An 18,945-nucleotide genomic window follows, 5' to 3' on the forward strand; every position below is an offset into this window, starting at 1 on the left:
CAGATTCAACATTGTACTGGAAATATTCCTCAGAGATTTTGATCTGTGATAGCATCACGCAGTTGCTGCAGATTTGTTTGCGGCACATCCATGATGCGAATCTCCCATTCCACCATATCCCAAAGGTGCTTTATTGGATTGAGAACTGGTGACTGAGGCCATTTGAGTACATTGAACTCATTGTAATGTTCAAGAAACCAGTCTGAGATGATTCATGGTTTATGATATGGCGCGTTATCCTGTTGGAAGTAGCCATCAGAAGATGGGTACACTGGCCATAAAGGGATGGACATGGTCAGAAACAATACTCAGGTAGGCTGTGACATTGACACAATGCTCAATTGGTACTAATAGGCCCATAGTGTGCCAAGAAAATATCCCCTACACCATTACACCACCACCACCAGCCTGAACCATTGATACAAGGCAGGATGGATCCATGCTTTCATGTTATTGACGCCAAATTCTGACTTTACCATCCAAATCCTGCAGAAGAAATCGAGACTCATCAGACCAGGCAAAGTTTTTCCAATTTTCTATTGTCCAATTTTGATAGCCTGTATGAATTGTAGCCTCAGTTTCCTGTTCTTGGCTGACAGGAGTGGCACCCGGTGTGATCTTCTGCTGCTGTAGCTCATCCGCCTCAAGATTGGGTGTGTTTTGCATTCAGAGATGCTCTTCTGCATACCTCAGTTGCAACGAGTGGTTATTTGAGTTTCTGTTGCCTTTTTCTCTTGGTCAGACCATTCTCAGTAAATCCTAGAAATGGTTGTGCGTGAAAATCCCAGTAGATCAGCAGTTTCTGAAATACCCAGCTGGCACCAACAACCATGTTCAAACCAACGTTCAAAATCACTTAAATCACCTTTCTTTCACATTCTGATGCTCGGTTTGAACTGCAGCAGATCATCTTGACCATTTGTGTTAATGTGTAGTTAGACAGTAGTACCTAATAACGAGGCTGGTAAGTGCATAAGTAAAGCCTTGTTTTGGCATTCCAGATGACTTCTAATTAGACATACATATATGAATTTGTTTTTGGATGGCATGGATTTTTTGGGGAACACATTATTTTAAAGTGTTCTTGTTACAGTGTAGCAATTTATGTATCTGCTGAGTAATATTAAAGTGTTACCCATACTGGTAACAGTTTACTTGATGGGGTGTTCATAAGACTGCCATTAAAGCTTTATAATAATGGCATGACATGTGTCATGAATGTGTATGAGATTTTGTGCATACTTATAACAACTGTCATTAAGGGCCCTATCATACACCCGGTGCAAGATGTGTAGGAAATGATTTATTGCTATTTTCAGAACAGCGAAACAGTAATTTTCACGTTTTGCACCACATCGTTTAAATAGCAAATCCGTTTGGTGTGCTGGTCTATAAAGGTGGTGTGTTAAGGCACATTGTTGGCGCATTGCTATTTTGAAACTGCGCCATTGACCAGAGCAGAATGAGTTAGTTATGCGCCTATGTGGTTTCAAACGCTTACACATTGTTCAATACACAGGATGTACAGCAATACACAACTATCTTTACATATGATAAAAATTAAAGGATTAAAATATTACAAAAATTAGTATTTACTACATAAATATAAAAACCTCTGCCTCCATGCCCTCTTCATGTTGGGGGGCTTTTTCAGTTTATTTATGACAATTTGCATTTGTATAATGTTATTATTATTATTAGCAGTATTATTTATTATATGCGAATTTATATTTGTTTTAATAAAAACAAGCTTAGATTTGTCCGCCTGTTGGGTTTTGGAGATGTATATATCACCATTTGGGGCATAAGAATAGGACTTATGTTTGGAAATTGCTCAGTTTTTTACCACATTTCATTAATATTGTTCATTTATTCGTTTGCTGAAAATTAGAACTGAATTTGAAAATAGTTTTAAAACAAATCCTTGCACTTACTGAACAAAATTAAATGTGTAGACTAATGGATGTCTTCAGTGGAGTGCATACAACATTGTTTCCTTATGCGTGAAAGTAAAGGAGTAAAGTAAAGAGTAAAAGTAAAGAGGCTCAATGGAGGAGGCTCGTTTCCCATGTAAATAGAAAATGTGTCATGGCACGACGCAACTGACTCTTAAAGAGAATGTGAGATGAGATTCTGATTGGTTTAATGCACGTTATACTCAAAACAAACCCATAACTCATTAAGAGAGTAAGACCATGCGCTGGACACGCCCTTAATGCTTTTGCGCCATGCGATTTAGACTTCGCGCCTAGATTGTTAAAAAAGAGCCCTTAGTCTCATCCCTTCGGTTATGACATTTAAATGCAAAAATGGCCTTGCTTGTTATGACAACTTGACAAACAAATACATCACAACCTGTTTTTGTCTTTTTTCATGACAACTTGCAATGACTAGACAACAAAACTTGTCATAAATCAGTCATAAAAATGGTTTTCATAGGACCATTAGAAATATGAATATATATATATATATGATGACTTTTATAACACCCTCATTATTTTTATTTTATAAAAAAATATTATGCAATATTAATGACGCTGTTAAAATTATCCACTGAAAATGAGATTCGAAAAATATTCATGACACAATTATAATGCATCATGACAATCCTGTTTATGACAGATTTATGACAAGGTATGTTGTCTTGGTAATATTAAGTTGTCATGACAAAGATGAAGACTGGTTATGATGCATTTGTTTGTCAAGCTGTCATCTAAAATGGCATAACTGAACAAATTATACTTTATAAGCATCATTGTCATAAGCATGCAAAAAATCGCATTCATGACATCCATGACATGTCAAGATTTTAAAAGTTTCATGACAGTCTTATGAACACCCCTGTCTTACTCATGTGCTTACTATATGGGTGTAACTAGAATGTCGGTGATGTTTAGATTGAATTGCATGTAATTATGTTTAATTAGTTGTAACTATGGTAATTACATGGAACAAATGCAACAAGGACACCTTAAAATAGAGTTTTACGATTATCCTCTTTGCAGTCTTGTCTTGTAATAATTTTTAAATGTATTGAATTTATCAGAGGATTTGGTGTAATGGCTGTTCCGGCATATGTTTAACCAAAATATTGTGTTTTAATTAACAGAATAATCTGAGTGATTTGGAGACTTTAGCTTTAATGATTGCAACATTGAGTCATGATTTGGACCACCGAGGGGTCAACAACTCTTACATAAAAAGGTTTGTGCTGACACTAGTTTGATGTGCCAGATGTGTTATTTCTGTATGTAAAAATAAGCCTCTTGTTTCAACAGAAGTGACCATCCACTGGCCCAACTGTACTGCCACTCCACAATGGAGCATCACCACTTTGACCAGTGTCTCATGATTCTCAACAGCCCTGTAAGTAGTTTATAGACAGACTGATAGATTTACTGATTATGCAATGTTAGGGAAAATAATAGTATCTAATAAACAAAAGACTGGGTAGATTAAATATTTTGTTTTAATAGAAAATCATTGACAGCATCTACAAAATCCATGAATGTACTGACCTACATTACCAAGACTATATACAGTTGAAGTCAGAATTATTAGCCCCCTGTTTGTTTGTTTCCCAAATTTCTGTTTAATGGGGAGAAGATTCTTTCAACACATTTCTAAACATAATAGTTTTAATAACTCAATTCTAATAACTGATTTATTTTATCTTTTCCATGATGACAGTAAATAATATTTGACTAGATATTTTTCAGGACACTTCTATACAGCTTAAAGTGACATTTAAAGGCTTAACTAGGTTAACTAGGCAGGTTAGAGTAATTAGGCAACTTAATGTGTAATGATGGTTGGTTCTGTAGACAATATATATACAGTTGAAGTCAGAATTTTTTGTCCCCCTTTGAATTGTTTCTTCTTTTTTAAATATTTCCTAAATGATGTTTAACAGGGCAAAGATATGTTCAGAGTATGTCTGTGTAACGAGGAGACTGACACGGAGGGATCCATTATGCAGTATTTATTAGTCAAGCTTTCACTCAAACACACAATATGCACTAAAGTGCAAACACACATCAACACTAGTCTGTGAAGTATCAAGACTGACGGTGAATAGACACAGAGGGGTTTACCAGGCATTGGTCGAGGGCAGGCAGCGAGTATCAAAGTCCGAATATCAGGCGTGGTTCGTGAGCAGGCAGCGAGTATCAGAGTCCGTGTATCAGGCGTGGGTCGTGGGCAGGCAGAAGGCGAAGCAGAGTCAGAAACAGGCTGGAGTAATACACGAGGAATCAGGCAGGGAATAACGCTCAGAAATGCTGGCCAGGGCTAAACAAGACTTCGCACTGAACGAGTGTTTGAGTGCGGCTTAAATAGGGTACGTGGGTCGTTATCTAGATTCAGGACAGGTGTGTGCACAATCAGCGTAAGTGGATGATGTAATGCTAGAAGTCCGGAGATGGCGGCCTCTGCTGGCCAGCGAGGGGAGTGACTGGGACCGAGTCGGTGACAGTCTGATATTTTTTCTTCTGGAGAAAGTCTTATTTGTTTTATTTTGGCTAGAATAAAAGCAGTTTTTAATTTTTTTTAAAAACCATTTTAGGGACAAAATTATTTGCCCCTTAAGCTAATTTTTGTTTTTATAGTCTACAGAACAAACCACTGTTATACAACTTGCCTATATAACTTGCCTAATTACCCTAACCTGCCTAGTTAACCTAATTACCTAGTCAAGCCTTTAAATGTCACTTTAAGCTGTACATAAGTGTCATGAAAAAAATATCTAGTCAAATATTATTTACTGTCATCATGGCAAAGATAAAATAAATCAGTTATTAGAAATGAGTTATTAAAACTATTATGTTTATAAATGTGATGGAAAAAAATCTTCTCTCCCGTTAAACAGAAATTGGGGGAAAAATTTTTTTTTAGTTTTTTACCCGGGAAAGTTCTCATTTGCCGGCACAATTCCTTATTTTAGCTCTACCAAGATAACAATCTAGTAAAAGGTAAGTTAACTAAGTGCATCATAGAACAACAGATAAATTTGTTATGAAGAAAAGCCGGGATAGGCGGAACTATGTTAAATGGATTCGTAACTGAACCGCTGCGTTGGCCGCCTACGCAATCCTTTCCTTTCATAACCAAGACCGCATCCAACCAAATCAAATAACCTACACACCGAGTTATCAAAATGTCCACCACTGAGAGGTATCCACCTCTAGAAAATACATGGTTTAAGTCGAACTGAAACAATGACAGTTGTTATAAGCATGCAGAAATTACGTGTCATGTTAGAAAGCAAACTTTTAAATTAATGCATTTCCCTTTTTATCAAAATGACAATAAATAATCTGGAGTAATAAAATATTAGTGCTGGCTTTTACTAGACAGTATATCTGAGTATATCAAAGAAAAAAAAAAAAAAACATGCTAACCTTCTATAATTGATTAATTGAAGACCAAACAGGAAGTTTAAAGCTTAGATTTTAAAGAAATTTTAGGGATTTCTGCTCAGCTTAAGTTTAAAATAAACTTTTTAAAGGTAACCCTATTCAAAGTATTTATTGTAAAGCACTCATTTTATAAAGTCGGCTTTTGCAAATGTTTTTTTTTTTACTAATTTTGCCTGCCTGTTTAAAATTTGAAGTTTATGTTATGAGATTTTGTATGCTTGTACACGTACTTTAGTAAAATAGAAAACATTTATAATTATCAAATATAAATCAAATTGTGAAAAATTTGATAATATTAATAATTAGCAAATTATTGTTAATAATAACCACTTTTGTGAGGCATTCATTTAGTTTTTCAAGCATATAACAAAATGAAAGGCCGTTTAAATGCAAGCGCTGTCAGGAGCAGCAGGCAAACACTGAAACTCCCTTGAAAACAAACTCCCCTGGTAAAATCAACTTATGTCTGGTGTGAAACCCACTTTATATCATATCTCAGTCAGGCTGAGAAGAGCATTAATATTTAACAAACCAGCTTTTAAATGTGGTAAATTTATAATAGCATAGCAGTTCAGCGGAAGTGTCATTTTGTTAATAGTATTAATAAATAACTTCAATAGTAAACCTGTAATGTGATGACCTCTGACTCTACTCCTGATAAGAGTTATTTACTCCTGCATTAGAAAATCAGATTTCATATATAAGCATTATGATTTTGCTCAGAAAAAAAAACTCTTTAGGGCACATTTATATTAGGGAATAATCATCATCTTTCACATTCAGCAAATTTAATAAGAACGCCTTGCTTTTCTCATTGTCATAGCAACATTCTGACATCATCAGTGTTCATCACTTCATCATCTTAGAAGTATAAGGTTCTCTCTGACATTTTTGTCAAAATTGAGTTATTGACATTCTTATTAAATAACAACTTATTTACATTATGGGATGTTTTTTTGTAAGTTGTTTACATTTTAAGACTTTTTATTAAAAAAAAACAATTGTTACACACATTTTGTTTACTATATGGAATACAAAGCTCAATATCTCAAAATTGTTCAGAGCGCAGATAGAACCTTATAATTCCAAGGTGATGATTTGCCCTGCAATGTAGCTTTTGTTCAAAAAAACCATTGCTTGTACTACTAAAGGATGGGAATTTGAATACTGACCTATCTCAAGTATTAAACTACTTTACTGTACAGGCAAGAGTGATCAACTATGTATTTTTAAAGAGACATGCTATTTCTTTAATACCGTCAATATATGTGCCATGTATTTAATTGTTCTTTGTATATCAGGTTCTCCAGAAATGTTTTTTTCTTGTCCGTGTACAACCCTAGGATTTGTCCATAGAATAAAAAGCTCTCTTTTACCTTTTTTTGGAAAGGTTGTAAATTTTAGTGAACTTTGACCCAGGGTAACCTAGTTTGCTTCTGAGTTTTATGTTGAACAAATGTATAATTCGTATTTCCTGTGTTTGGAGGAACTTTGATTAGATAAGTTACTTCATGTCCGTTACATTAGCGATACTCAAAATAACAGTCCCAAAATAGATGTACACTCACTGGCCACTTTATTAGATACACCTTACTGGTTTCGGGTTGGGCCCCCTTTTGCCTTCAGAACTGCCTTTATCCTTCATGGCATAGATTCAACAAGGTACTGAAAATATTGTTCAGAGATTTTTGGTTCATATTGACTTGAGCATCACGCAGTTGCTGCAGATTTGTCAGCTGCACATTCATGTTATGAATCTCACATTCCACTACATCCCAAAGGTGCTCTCTTAGATTGAGATATGGTGAATCTATGCCACGAGATTTAAAGCAGTTCTGAAGGCAAAAGGTGGGTCCAACCTGGTAAGGTGTACCTAATAAAGTGGCCAGTGAGTGTATATCGTCATCTAAAATATCTTAATTTCTTTAATGAGAACAAAGGGTCTTGTGATATGTAAAACATTAGGGTAAGTGGTTAAAAGATTTTGTGGATGAATTAACACTTTAAATAGAGAGTTAATCCTCAACTTCCTAAATGCAGACAAAGTTATTCTGTAGTGTAACATCAATGTGTCATGCAACGAAACGTTATATGGCCAGATCAATATAATCTATAGTCTTGATCTAAAATCTATCCATCATAATGGTGTCAATTTAAAAGCCCCATCTGCTGACATAATGTTGACCTAATTCATGTTTCACAGCAAGAAACCACATCGTTCATATAAAAGGCCAGCATGAAAACAACCTGTAGTGTTTTATGGTCATATTGAACCTTCCTTCATTTACATAATATTATAGACAGAATATATTTCTCTCTCAGGGTAATCAGATTCTGAGTGGTCTTTCCCTGGATGAGTACAAGGCGACACTGAAGATGATTGAGAAGGCTATTTTGGCCACTGACCTGGCTGTCTACATGAAGTAGGTACCAGATGTCATGCACAGCCGGAAGCTCTTTGAGGGACCCTGTAAAGAGAGTTATTATTTGAGCACACTTGAGCTGATTATAATCCATTTTTTGTTGTCTGTTCATAATGCTGTCTGTCTGCAGAAAAAGAACAGAATTCTTCGAGCTAGCTAAGAACAGTCAGTTTGAATGGGAAGATGATTGCCACAGGGATCTATTAAGGTGAGCATTCAGTCAATAATGTAATGTGCTATTGTTTAGCTCACTGCATATATATATATATATATATATTTCCTAATTATGGTGTTATGATTTTCTGTAGGTCGATGCTGATGACAGCATGCGATATATCTGCTATTACAAAACCATGGCCAGTTCAGAAGAAGGTAAAGCTACACATGTTTATAGATTTATATACTCTATTTATAATTATAGTAATAAAAAAAAACTTTATAACTTATAATAAAACAAAACTATATACATTTCTATTTATATTCTTCTAAAACACTTTATATTTAATTAAATAGAGCATTATTCAGTGAATATCAGTTTATATGTATTTTGACATCCAGCTACTAGTTTACTGAGAAATGAAAATTCTGTTATTAATTACTCAACCCTTGTGTTGTTCCAGTGTCCTGAGATCTTATTTATTTAATTTTTTTAAGACAAATTAAAATGTATTAGATGAAATTCGAGAGCTCTCTCATCCTCCATATACAGCAAACAAGACGTTCAAATTTCAGAAAACGAAACCAAAAACACGATCAAAATATTCTGTGTGACTTCAAGGGTCCAAGTGTAATCAATCAAAGCTCCAAAAACACTACTTTGAACATGACTTTGTTTTCTCTGCATCACGTCCGGCATTATGTTTACTATCGGCAATACAATGCATGTTGCATTGCTGACTCTAATGGCATAAATGGCATAATGTGGTATTCCCTGCAGTAAACAGAAGCAAAAACATTTGGCTTTATCATACACACCAGAAAAATAATGCGCAAGACTTGTTTGGCGTGATTTGTTGCTATTTTTAGACCAGCGCAACTTTAATTTTCACGTTTTGCACCACGTTGTTTAAATAGCTAATCCAGTTGAGTCACTTTGTGGACTCATGGTCATGCTGGTCTACAAAGGAGGTGTGTTAAGCCTGGTTTATACATTTATACTTCTGTGCTCTCTGTTGGTCTGCATTAACACTAGTTGGCAGTGATGTGTTAATGTTCCTCTGTGTCGAGTTTCTTCGCTCGTGTTTATAGATTTATATACTCCATTTATAATTATAGTAATAAAAAAACTTTATAACTTATAATAAAACAAAACTATATACATTTCTATTTATATTCTTCTAAAACACTTTATATTTCATTAAATTGAGCATTATTCAGTGAATATCATGTATTTTGACATCCAGCTACTAGTTTACTGAGAAATGAAAATTCTGTTATTAATTACTCACCCTTGTGTTGTTCCAGTGTCCTGAGATCTTTTTTTTTTTTTTTAAGACAAATTAAAATGTACATTTTAGCCTGGTTTATACATTTATACTTCTGTGCTCTCTGTTGGTCTGCATTAACACTAGTTGGCAGTGATGTGTTAATGTTCCTCTGTGTCGAGTTTCTTCGCTCGTGTTTTGTTTTTTTCTGAACGCTTTCTGAATGTACAAGTTGCTCAAACTCGCTCATTTTGAGGCAGGAACCGGCGGACGTGCAACAACTTTACGGGACTCCACACTTGTAAACAATCGCTCCATTGAGCTCGCGCCACTTTTGGTGCCGCCCAGACTCATCAGCACTACCCAGCCGACCAATCACAGAGCTTGCGCTACGCGTCGGTGCAACGTGTGGTTAAATTTTTTGAGAGGTGCACGTCAGCGACAGCCACGGCGTAGGGCTATGCGTCAACGCGTAGGCTGCGCCGTAGCATACGTGTGCGCTTGACGCAGAAGTATTAATCAGCCTTTAAGGCACATTGTTGGTGCGTTGTTATGTTTAGTTTAGTTTTGAGGAACTAAAATAGACTTTGCTATAGACCAGCTGAAGAGCAAGTTATGTGTCTGTGTGGGTTCAAACACTTACACATTGATTAATACACACAGGATGTACAGCAGTTCACAAATATCTTTACATTGGAAAACAAAATTAAACGATTAAAATGTCACAAAAATTATTATTTTCTACATAAATATAAAAATCACTACATCCATACCTTCTTCATCTCTGTGGGGCTTTTTTCAGTTTATTCATGAAAATCTGCATTTGTATAATGCAATTATTATTAACAGTATTATATATTATATGCATATTTATATTTGTTTTAATAAAAACAAGTTTAGATTTGTCCTGTCGGGCTTTGGAGATGTATGCATCACCATACGGAGCATAAGAACAGGATGTGTGTTTGGATATAACTCAGTTGTTTGACAACATTTCATTATTATTGTTCATTTATTTGTTTGCTGGAAATTAAAACTGAACTTTTAAGTTGTTTTGAAACAAATCTTTGTGCTTAACAAACACAATTACAAATGTAGGCTAATGGATGTCTTCAGTGGAGTGCGTACAACAACGTTTCCTTAAACCACGAAAGTAAAGGAGTGAAGTAAAGATTAAAAGTAAAGAGGCTGAATGGAGGAGGCTTATTCTTTATCCTGGCGCTGCAGATGGTCTGTTGAACGGTTTTCTTTCTAGTAAAGCATTTAGTTTTTCCTTTTACAAAGTCTATCATGTAAATAGCAAATGCAACATGGCGCAACGCAGCTGACTCGTTTTTTTGTTTTTTTTTACCAAATATATTTTGTGCAGACACAATATCATGTACATACAAAAATAAGTAATATACTGTTCTTCTTTTTCACAACTAAGACAATGACCATAAAAACAATATAGTTATTAAATAACACAGTAAATGTAAAATAAATAAAATATATAAATAAATAAACAAATAAATACACAATTGACACAATTGGACTCTTAGGGAATGGGAGTTGAGACTCTCATTGGTTTAATGCACTTTATGCTCAAAACACACCCATAACTCATTAAGAGAATAAGCAAAACCCTGTTAGATCGTATTTTTCCATCCTTAAAATAGCAAAAGTGGATTCAGACATGCCCTTAAGGCTTTTGTGCCATGCGCGTTACACCTTGCGCCTAGATTGCTAAAATAGAGCCCTTTATGAAACAATGTTGTTTTTACAGTTGTTTTGGTGCACAAAAGTATTCATTGAGCTTCATATGATTACAGTTGAACCACTGAAGTCACAAAGAAGGTTTTAACAATGTTTTTGGTTGCTTTATTGGTACCATTGCTGAATATGAAGGGTCATTGAGCGTTTGGATTTCAATAAATGTCTTAATTTGTGTTCGAAAAATGAACAAAGTTCTCAGGGAATTAGTACAACTGAAGGTGAGTAATAATTAACTATCTTCATTTCAAGTTGAGTTTACAAAATATTTAAACGTTATTAGTATAAAATATTTCATTGCTTTGGAAATTTTAAAAACACATTCTGTATTCTGTATATGTCCTGTAAAGCTGTGGTCACACTTCACCATTCTCCCCATAGACTTCTTTTCATACACACGCGAATGCGTCAGACCGGAAACTCAAGGCAATGCGTCAAGTTTTGCAGTTCGCTGTGTTGGAAAGTTCAAGCTTGGTGAACTCTGACCTGCGAAATCGCATCACATGACTGCGTGAGACCAATTGAGGATCAAAACATTACCTCATAGTACATGAATTTACAACATGCACCAATCACTCGCTTTTTTTAATGTCTAATCATCTTGTTTAATCCCGCCCCATTTCGCAGCGCAGTATGACAGAATTTTGCAAGCTTAAACTCTGCAGCTTAAATCTTCTGTTATATGACATCATGACTATCTCCTCTCACTCATTTCCATGAATGTTCGCTTTGTCTTCGGTAATTAACAAGCTTGTTTGCTAATTAGTTGAGGGTGAAGGTCCAGCTGCAGCTCTTCTCAGCCCAACTAGAATGGTCACAATTCAGACTTCACCCTCTCATAAAACATCCAGGATCACTCTATAATCTAGAGTGACGCAACTGATGACCTATAAACAGGCTTATTATTTACAGCAAATACATGCATGCGGTTGTTGAAAATGACACACTGTGCTTTTGTTTTTTGTTTTGTGGCTGGTTAGAAATGAACATTATTCAATTATTACATTAGCATACATGTTGATTCACATGCTGTTGTTACACAGACAGCAGGATATTCAATTCAATTAATTTCAAGTTTGTTTGTATGGGGCTGGTCATGATAATTATTGTTCCAAAGCAGCTTTACAAAATATGCATGTTATTACAATACAACCATGGTGAGCTAACCCTTGTGTATTAATTATAAATGAATAGCAATGTTTTTCACATTTGTTGGTGCGATACTTTGTAGTGTGCAATTTAACATAAATGCATCTAGGAGTCGCCAAAAGAAATAAAACAAACACACAAAAGAAATGCAAGTTTGCCAGACATGAAGTTGGCGTGGTCTAACACACATTCTTGTGTTCATTTAATCGTTAGTAAATCCAAACGTGAGCATAAAACCTGGCTTATGCAAAGTTTTTGCGCATACGCAGCGTTAATACATTAGGCCCCTGGTGTATGGTGTGTGGTCTGGCGCAATATGGATGCCATCGGGTCATCCAGGTGGATGCTTCATAAATATGTAAAGCACTTTGAGTGTCCAGAAAAGCACTACATAAATGTAAGCTATTATTATTATTATTAAATCTTTCACATGGGAACATTCTAACCAGACTATGCACAAATGCCATAAATAAGCAAACCTGTGAGTGAATGGTGGAGAAATTTAATTTAAACCACACAGGAAAGTGTCATGTAATTGATCATTTGATGTGAAGATAATGTTAAATAGTTAAAAAGTTGTGAATCCCAAAAAATACCAAAAATAACCAATAATTAACATTTATTTGTGTCTCGGCAGATAGCAGAACTGGTTGCCACGGAGTTCTTTGAGCAAGGCGATAAGGAGCGGAGAGAGCTAAACATTGAACCTATTGTAAGCTCTTGTATTATAGAAAGATTTATTGAGTTTTATGAAGACTTGTGCTTAGAAACAGGCCAGTAACTGTGAAAATGACTAACTAGTAACTTTACTCTTTCCTAGGATCTGATGAACAGGGAGAAACAGGATAAAATTCCCAGCATGCAAGTGTCATTTATTGATGCCATTTGTACACAGTTATATGAGGTACATGTTCTCTGCTCGTATTTATTCTGTTTTCATTGTAAACGAACCTTCTAGCAAAAACAAATACTGCCTCACCTACTGATCTGAGTTTCAAGTGCCACTTCCTGTTGGCTACCTGAGGTGAAATGTAATTTTGCCACGTTTTGGTGTAGGTTTTAAACTTAAATCCTTTTACAGAAAATAAGTGTCACCTGTTTTTGAGACTTCAATTAGAATACCCCTTAGATTGTTTTGATATTATAATAATAATATCAAAATAAGAACTAAATAAAAAACACTAATAATAATTCTACAAAAAACCCACCTGTCAGGTTATGGTACAGATTGCGAAGTAAATGTAATATATACAAATTTATTAGCTCTCCTATGAAATTGTTACTATTTTTCAAATATTTCGCAGCACTTTTAGCTTTTGTTTGCATATTTCTTTAAATGCAGTAATTTAAATAACTAAATTATTTCTTTTGTCTTTCCCTTGATGACATTCCATAGTATTTTACTAGTTATTTTGCATAAAATGAGTTTTTAGCATAAAGTGCTGTCTTAACAGGGTTAGGTTAACTTGGCTAGTCACTTGCAGCATGCTGGCGCAGTGGGTAGCACTGTCGCCTCACAGCAACAAGGTCACTGGTTCGCACCATGGCTGAGTCAGTTGGCATTTCTGTATGGAGTTTGCATGTTCTCCCGGACCGGTACTGGGTGTGCTCTGGTTTCCCCACTAGTCCAAAGACATGCGCTAGGTGAATTGAGCAAGCTACATTGTCCATAGTGTATGTGTATGTCCTGGTCCTCCCGGTTGGGGGTTGAGCGTTGGGCTAACGACCCACCTTGTAAAAATGAGATGTTATGAAACCAATAGGGTGCAGTTAAATATCAACTTCGATATAAACAGCCCTGCGAGTAAGTAAAGCAAATCATTAGTTTGTGCTGTATTATTATTCAATTATTTATAATAATAAAATATTAAGGGGGCTAGTAATATTGACCTTAGCAGTTAGTATTTTTTTTGTATTCCAGCCAAACTAAAATAAATTATATTTAAGAAGAGAAATATAGCAGGAAATATAGTGAAAATGCCCTTGCTCTGTTAAATGTCACAGAGCAAACATGTGAAAAAGTAATACAAATTTCACAGCTGGACTAATAATTTTGTTTATAACTTTATTTCTGCATTCTAAAAATGCTGGGTTATTTATACCCAAATTTAGGGGGGAAATTACCCTGCAGTTTATTCTAATATAACCCAGCATTTTTAGAGTGCATATAAGCCACACACATAAAGTATCTTTCATGATTAAAACAAACTTTTTTTTTCCTAGTGTGGCCGTGTGAACACTACAACCTTAGTTTTGGCCTCATGATGTCAGCGTGCATGCTGTTTTCTCCTTTCTGATTGGCCAACATGGCTGAGTTCACATCAAACATGGATGATGTGAGAGGCAAATCTTGCACGTTCACAGCAAACTTAGAGCGTATTCAGCATAGTTTGACTGCAAGATGGTAATCTGTCTTTGTTTGCATTTCACTCGCGAAATATACTTAGTTCATTGTTTGGTGTGAACTCAGCATAAGTGTCATTATCTTCGCCTGTTGGTTCAGCATGCCCTTAACATGCAGTAGGGCAAAAAAGTATTTAGTCAGCCACCAATTGTGCAAGTTCTCCCACTTAAAAAGATGCCTGAGGTCTTTAATTTTCATCACATGTATACCTCAACTTTGAGAGACAAAATAAGAAAGAGCAATCAAGAAAAATCCGAATATTTAAAGAATTTATTTGCAAGTTATGGTGGAAAATATGTATTTGGTCAATGACAAAATTTCATCTCGGTACTTTGTTATATACCCTTTGCTGGCAATGACAGAGGCCAAATGTTTTCTGTAAGTCTTCACAAGATGCCTCCATGCAGATCTCCTCTAGAGCAGTGAAGTTTTGTGGCTGGGCAACATGGACTTTCAACTCCCTTCAAAGTTTTATGATGGGATTGAGATCTGGAGACTGGCTAGTCCACTCCAGGACTTTGAAACGCTTTGTACAAAGCCACTCCCTCATGCCCGGGTGGTGTGTTTAGAATCATTGTCATGCTGAAATAGCCAGCCATGTTTCATCTTCAATGCCCTTGCTAATAGAAGAAGGTTTTACTCAAAATCTCATCATACATGGCCCAGATCAGTCATCCTGGTCCCTCTACAGAAAAACAGCCCCTAAGTATGTTTCCACCCCCATGCTTCACAGTAGGTATGGTGTTCTTTGGATGCAACTAGGCATTCTTGCTCCTCCAAACACAACAAGTTGAGTTTTGACCATCTGACATTCACCCAGCAGTGTGTTACTGATAGTAGTCTTTGTTACTTTGGTCCCAGCTCTCTGCAAGTCACTCACTAGGTCCAAGTGGTTCTGGGATTTTTGCTCAAAGTTCTTGTGATCATTTTGACCCCTTGGGGTGAGATCTTGAGTGGAGCCCTAGATTAACAGTGGTCTTGTCTGTCTTCCATTTTCTAATAAGTTCTCCCACAGTTGATTTCTTCACACCAAGCTGCTTACCTGTTGCAGATTCAGTTTTTCCAGCCTTTTTAGGTCTACAATTTTGTTTCTGGCGTCCTTTGACATATCTTTGGTCTTGGCCAGGGCTGTCAAACTCAATTCCTGGAGGGCCGAAGCCCTGCACAGTTTAGTTCCAACCCTGCTCCAACACACTTACCTGTAGGTTTCAAACAAGCCTGAAGGACTCAATTAGTTTGATCAGGTGTGTTTAATTAGGGTTGGAACTAAACTGTGCAGAGCTGCGACCCTTTTGGAACTGAGTTTGACACCTGTGGTCTTGGTCAATGTGGAGTTTGGAGTGTGAGTGTTTGAGGTTGTAGACCGGTGTCTTTTAGACTGATAATGAATTCAAACAGATGCCATTAGTACATGTAATGAGTAGAGGACAGATGAGCCTCTTGAATGAGTTAGAAGTGTGTAAGAGCCAAATACTTAATTTACCAAAGAATTTACCAATTCATTCATTAAAAATTCTACAATGTGATTTTCTGGATTGTTCTTTCTAATTTTGTCTCTCGTAGTTGAGGTATACCTATTAAAATTACAGACCTCTTGCATCTTTTTAAGTGGATGAATTTGCACAATTGGTGGCTGACTAAATACTTTTTTGCCCCTCTGTACATCAGTGCTTAATTCATTTGGACAGAATTTTTTCTTATTTATTTTTTAAATGAAACCTGAGAAAACTCTCTAAAAATACCCCTAGACGTGGGTTTCTAAAAATACCCATAGACGTGTGGACATGGCCTTAGTTATCATGTGCTTCTTCTAATAGTTTTTGTCCTGTCCTGTCCCACAGGCTCTGACTGGGATCTCTGAGTTCTGCTCCCCCCTGCTGGAGGGCTGCCGGAAGAACAGGCAGAATTGGAAGATTCTTGCTGAACAAGGAGAGGAAGCAGCGCTGCTAAATGGAGAACTGTAACTGTTCATACTTCCTTTGACTATTCTCGTCACTCCACACACCTTTTCCTGAGACTGAAGGACTGCATGACTTGGGTGTAATGACACCGATCCAGGCATTTCACCCAGCACACTGGAGCAGGCTTTAAAAGGTTAATGTTGGGTTAAAGTAGCAGCAGACTACAGTAACATCTTCAATCAAGACAACAAGTGCTGTAAAAGACTTGATGGGGAAGCAAAGGATGGAAGGATCGAGTAATGCAGCTGATGAATAGATGTTTAAAACTGTGACTAAACCATCCTGACCCATTTGAGGAATGTTCCAGGTTCAGTTCAAGTTCTTACCAAAGCATGCGTGACACGCTGACTAATACCACAGAAACATATTTTGATATGCTATAGTTAGAATCAAAAGCTGGAATCTCTGGTGAAATGTCACCTGTCAGTCTGTCTGAGTCTGAAAACATTTCAGAAGTAGCGTTACCGACATTATTTGCATAATACTTAGTTGGATCATAACCAAAGCATAGCCAGAGCTAGCATCCATTTAGTTGTTTAAACATTTAAATGAGAGATAGTTCACCCAAAAATGTATAAATGCTCAGCATTTACTCACCTTCAGTTGGTTTTAAACCTTTAATGATTCTTTTTATTGTTGTTGAACAAAAATGAAGATATTTTGAAGAATGCTGGAAACTCATAGCCATTAATTACATAACAGGAAAACAAATACTATGGAAGTCAATGGCTGCAGCTTCTAGCATTCTTTAAAATACCTTTTTTGTTAACAGAAACAGGTATGGAACAAGTAAAGGACAAATTTAGATTTTTTGGTAAACTATTCATTTAAGCTTCATTAACTAATAGCAGCTAAGTATTGTGTTTAGAAGCACTCAATTCATTAAAACAACAAAGCCAAGCCTGTTGACCAGCAGTAGGGTCTACATTTCAGAATAATGCAAACTTTACCGAAACTGCTGTCAGTGATGTTTAGGTCACACACAGTGATAACATGAACTAGCTCACAATAGCATAGACAACACAAGTTATGAGAATTCTTTGATAAGCACTTACCTTTGCCCCGAACATGTCGTGCCGCAGACAGACACTGCTGATAGTGAACATACAGTTTTAGAAAACAGTGGCTCTCATCTCATCCACTAAATACGTCTACAAACAAATGATGCATGAAATGTGCATATGAAGATCATGATTAATAAAAAACCTTCCATTATAAATTGGATTCTAAATATACCAAAATCAAAACAGAAATAAGACGCAATATCACACGAGTAGCAGTGCGATATGGCTGTATATCAGCACTGATGGGATGCGTGCGTTGGCGCGAGGCCCAGGCGGAGTGCTTTAGTGTCCCACCAGTGCTGATATACAGCTATATCGCACTGCTACTCGTGTGATATTGCGTTTATACAACAGTTCGACTGCACAATCGTGTATATACATAACAAAATCAAACACGGAGTGTCCAAAAACTTTTTTGTATTAGGAACTACTTTCTTCCACCATCCATTCACATCTGCAGCTGATGTCAGAACATGAGAAGCTGTTACTAATTTACCTACGTCACTTTAGAGCTAGTGTTTGAATGACTCTCTATAGCGTTATTTCTAAAGTGATGATAAAACAGCTGATTTTGCTCACATTTTAAGATTAAAAGGCTGAACGTGACATGAGATGCCATCAGTCTACAGAGATATCTCCTTACAGTCTATTATAGTCTACAGTATTTCTCTGTCGTCGTTGGTATTGTGACGGGTGCCAGGTGTCCCAGCATTTACCCGAAGACTTTAGGGATTAAAAAATGTTACATTATTGAAACAAAAGAATAATACAGCGATGGAGTGACACCAACCTCCTCAGAGCTCACCAGAACTGAACTCCCATACATGCGTGCTTACATCTCAAAGGAAAAACAACCACAAAAGAAGTCCTTTTAAATGGGGACATGACATTTATACACAAAAAATATCAAACATTAAGCTACTGTTACAATATCACAATAATTAATCTCGAAAAAAGATCACTAAATCACTACCAGACTGCTGTTGTGTTTGCGATAAGGAGGGACGAGACTGAATCCAGCTTCTTATTGACTGTATCTGGTCCACCTTAAAACCTTAACGCTTCAGTTTTGCAGCTTCTTGTTTGTGCTCAAGTAAACATGCAAGCAAGGGCTTATTATGCAGTCCTGGCGCCATCTTGAGGATAAACAACGTCAACCGTCTTTGACTAATGGACACTGACACGCTGTCTCTCAGAAATTATAAATATTTTAAAATAGGCTCTATCCTCATAAATAAACTGCATCATTGCAATTTAAACAACTACATTCTCGACTAAAATAGTCTCAAAAGTGCATTATGTTGCCTAACAGCAGGAATATGTCAAACTGTAGAGCGTCCTCTGCTTGTAT

General features: G+C 36.3%; 1 protein-coding gene across 7 annotated transcripts in view; it reads left to right on the forward strand.

Annotated features, from left to right (window-relative positions):
• pde5ab (phosphodiesterase 5A, cGMP-specific, b) overlaps positions 1 to 17,771 on the forward strand; it is a 101,663-nt gene extending 83,892 nt beyond the window's left edge. For 3 of the 7 annotated variants that reach the window (XM_068222294.2, XM_005166563.6, XM_009303486.5), the window contains exons 14-21: positions 3,110 to 3,204; positions 3,279 to 3,366; positions 7,740 to 7,840; positions 7,971 to 8,048; positions 8,149 to 8,212; positions 12,803 to 12,877; positions 12,986 to 13,069; positions 16,411 to 17,771. In XM_068222294.2, coding sequence (XP_068078395.1) covers positions 3,110 to 3,204; positions 3,279 to 3,366; positions 7,740 to 7,840; positions 7,971 to 8,048; positions 8,149 to 8,212; positions 12,803 to 12,877; positions 12,986 to 13,069; positions 16,411 to 16,533 — 708 coding nt within the window. In that variant the 3' untranslated portion in view covers positions 16,534 to 17,771. Of the gene's footprint in view, positions 1 to 3,109; positions 3,205 to 3,278; positions 3,940 to 4,474; positions 4,691 to 4,779; positions 5,809 to 7,739; positions 7,841 to 7,970; positions 8,049 to 8,148; positions 8,213 to 12,802; positions 12,878 to 12,985; positions 13,070 to 16,410 lie in introns of those variants that run through there. The other 4 variants (XR_012382425.1, XR_012382426.1, NM_001123260.1 and 1 more) reach the window with 3 other exon arrangements.
• The last annotated feature ends 1,174 nt before the right edge of the window (positions 17,772 to 18,945 follow it).

The sequence above is a fragment of the Danio rerio genome, chromosome 7, assembly GCF_049306965.1.
Source record: "Danio rerio strain Tuebingen ecotype United States chromosome 7, GRCz12tu, whole genome shotgun sequence".
In the NCBI taxonomy this organism is placed as follows: Eukaryota; Metazoa; Chordata; class Actinopteri; order Cypriniformes; family Danionidae; genus Danio; species Danio rerio.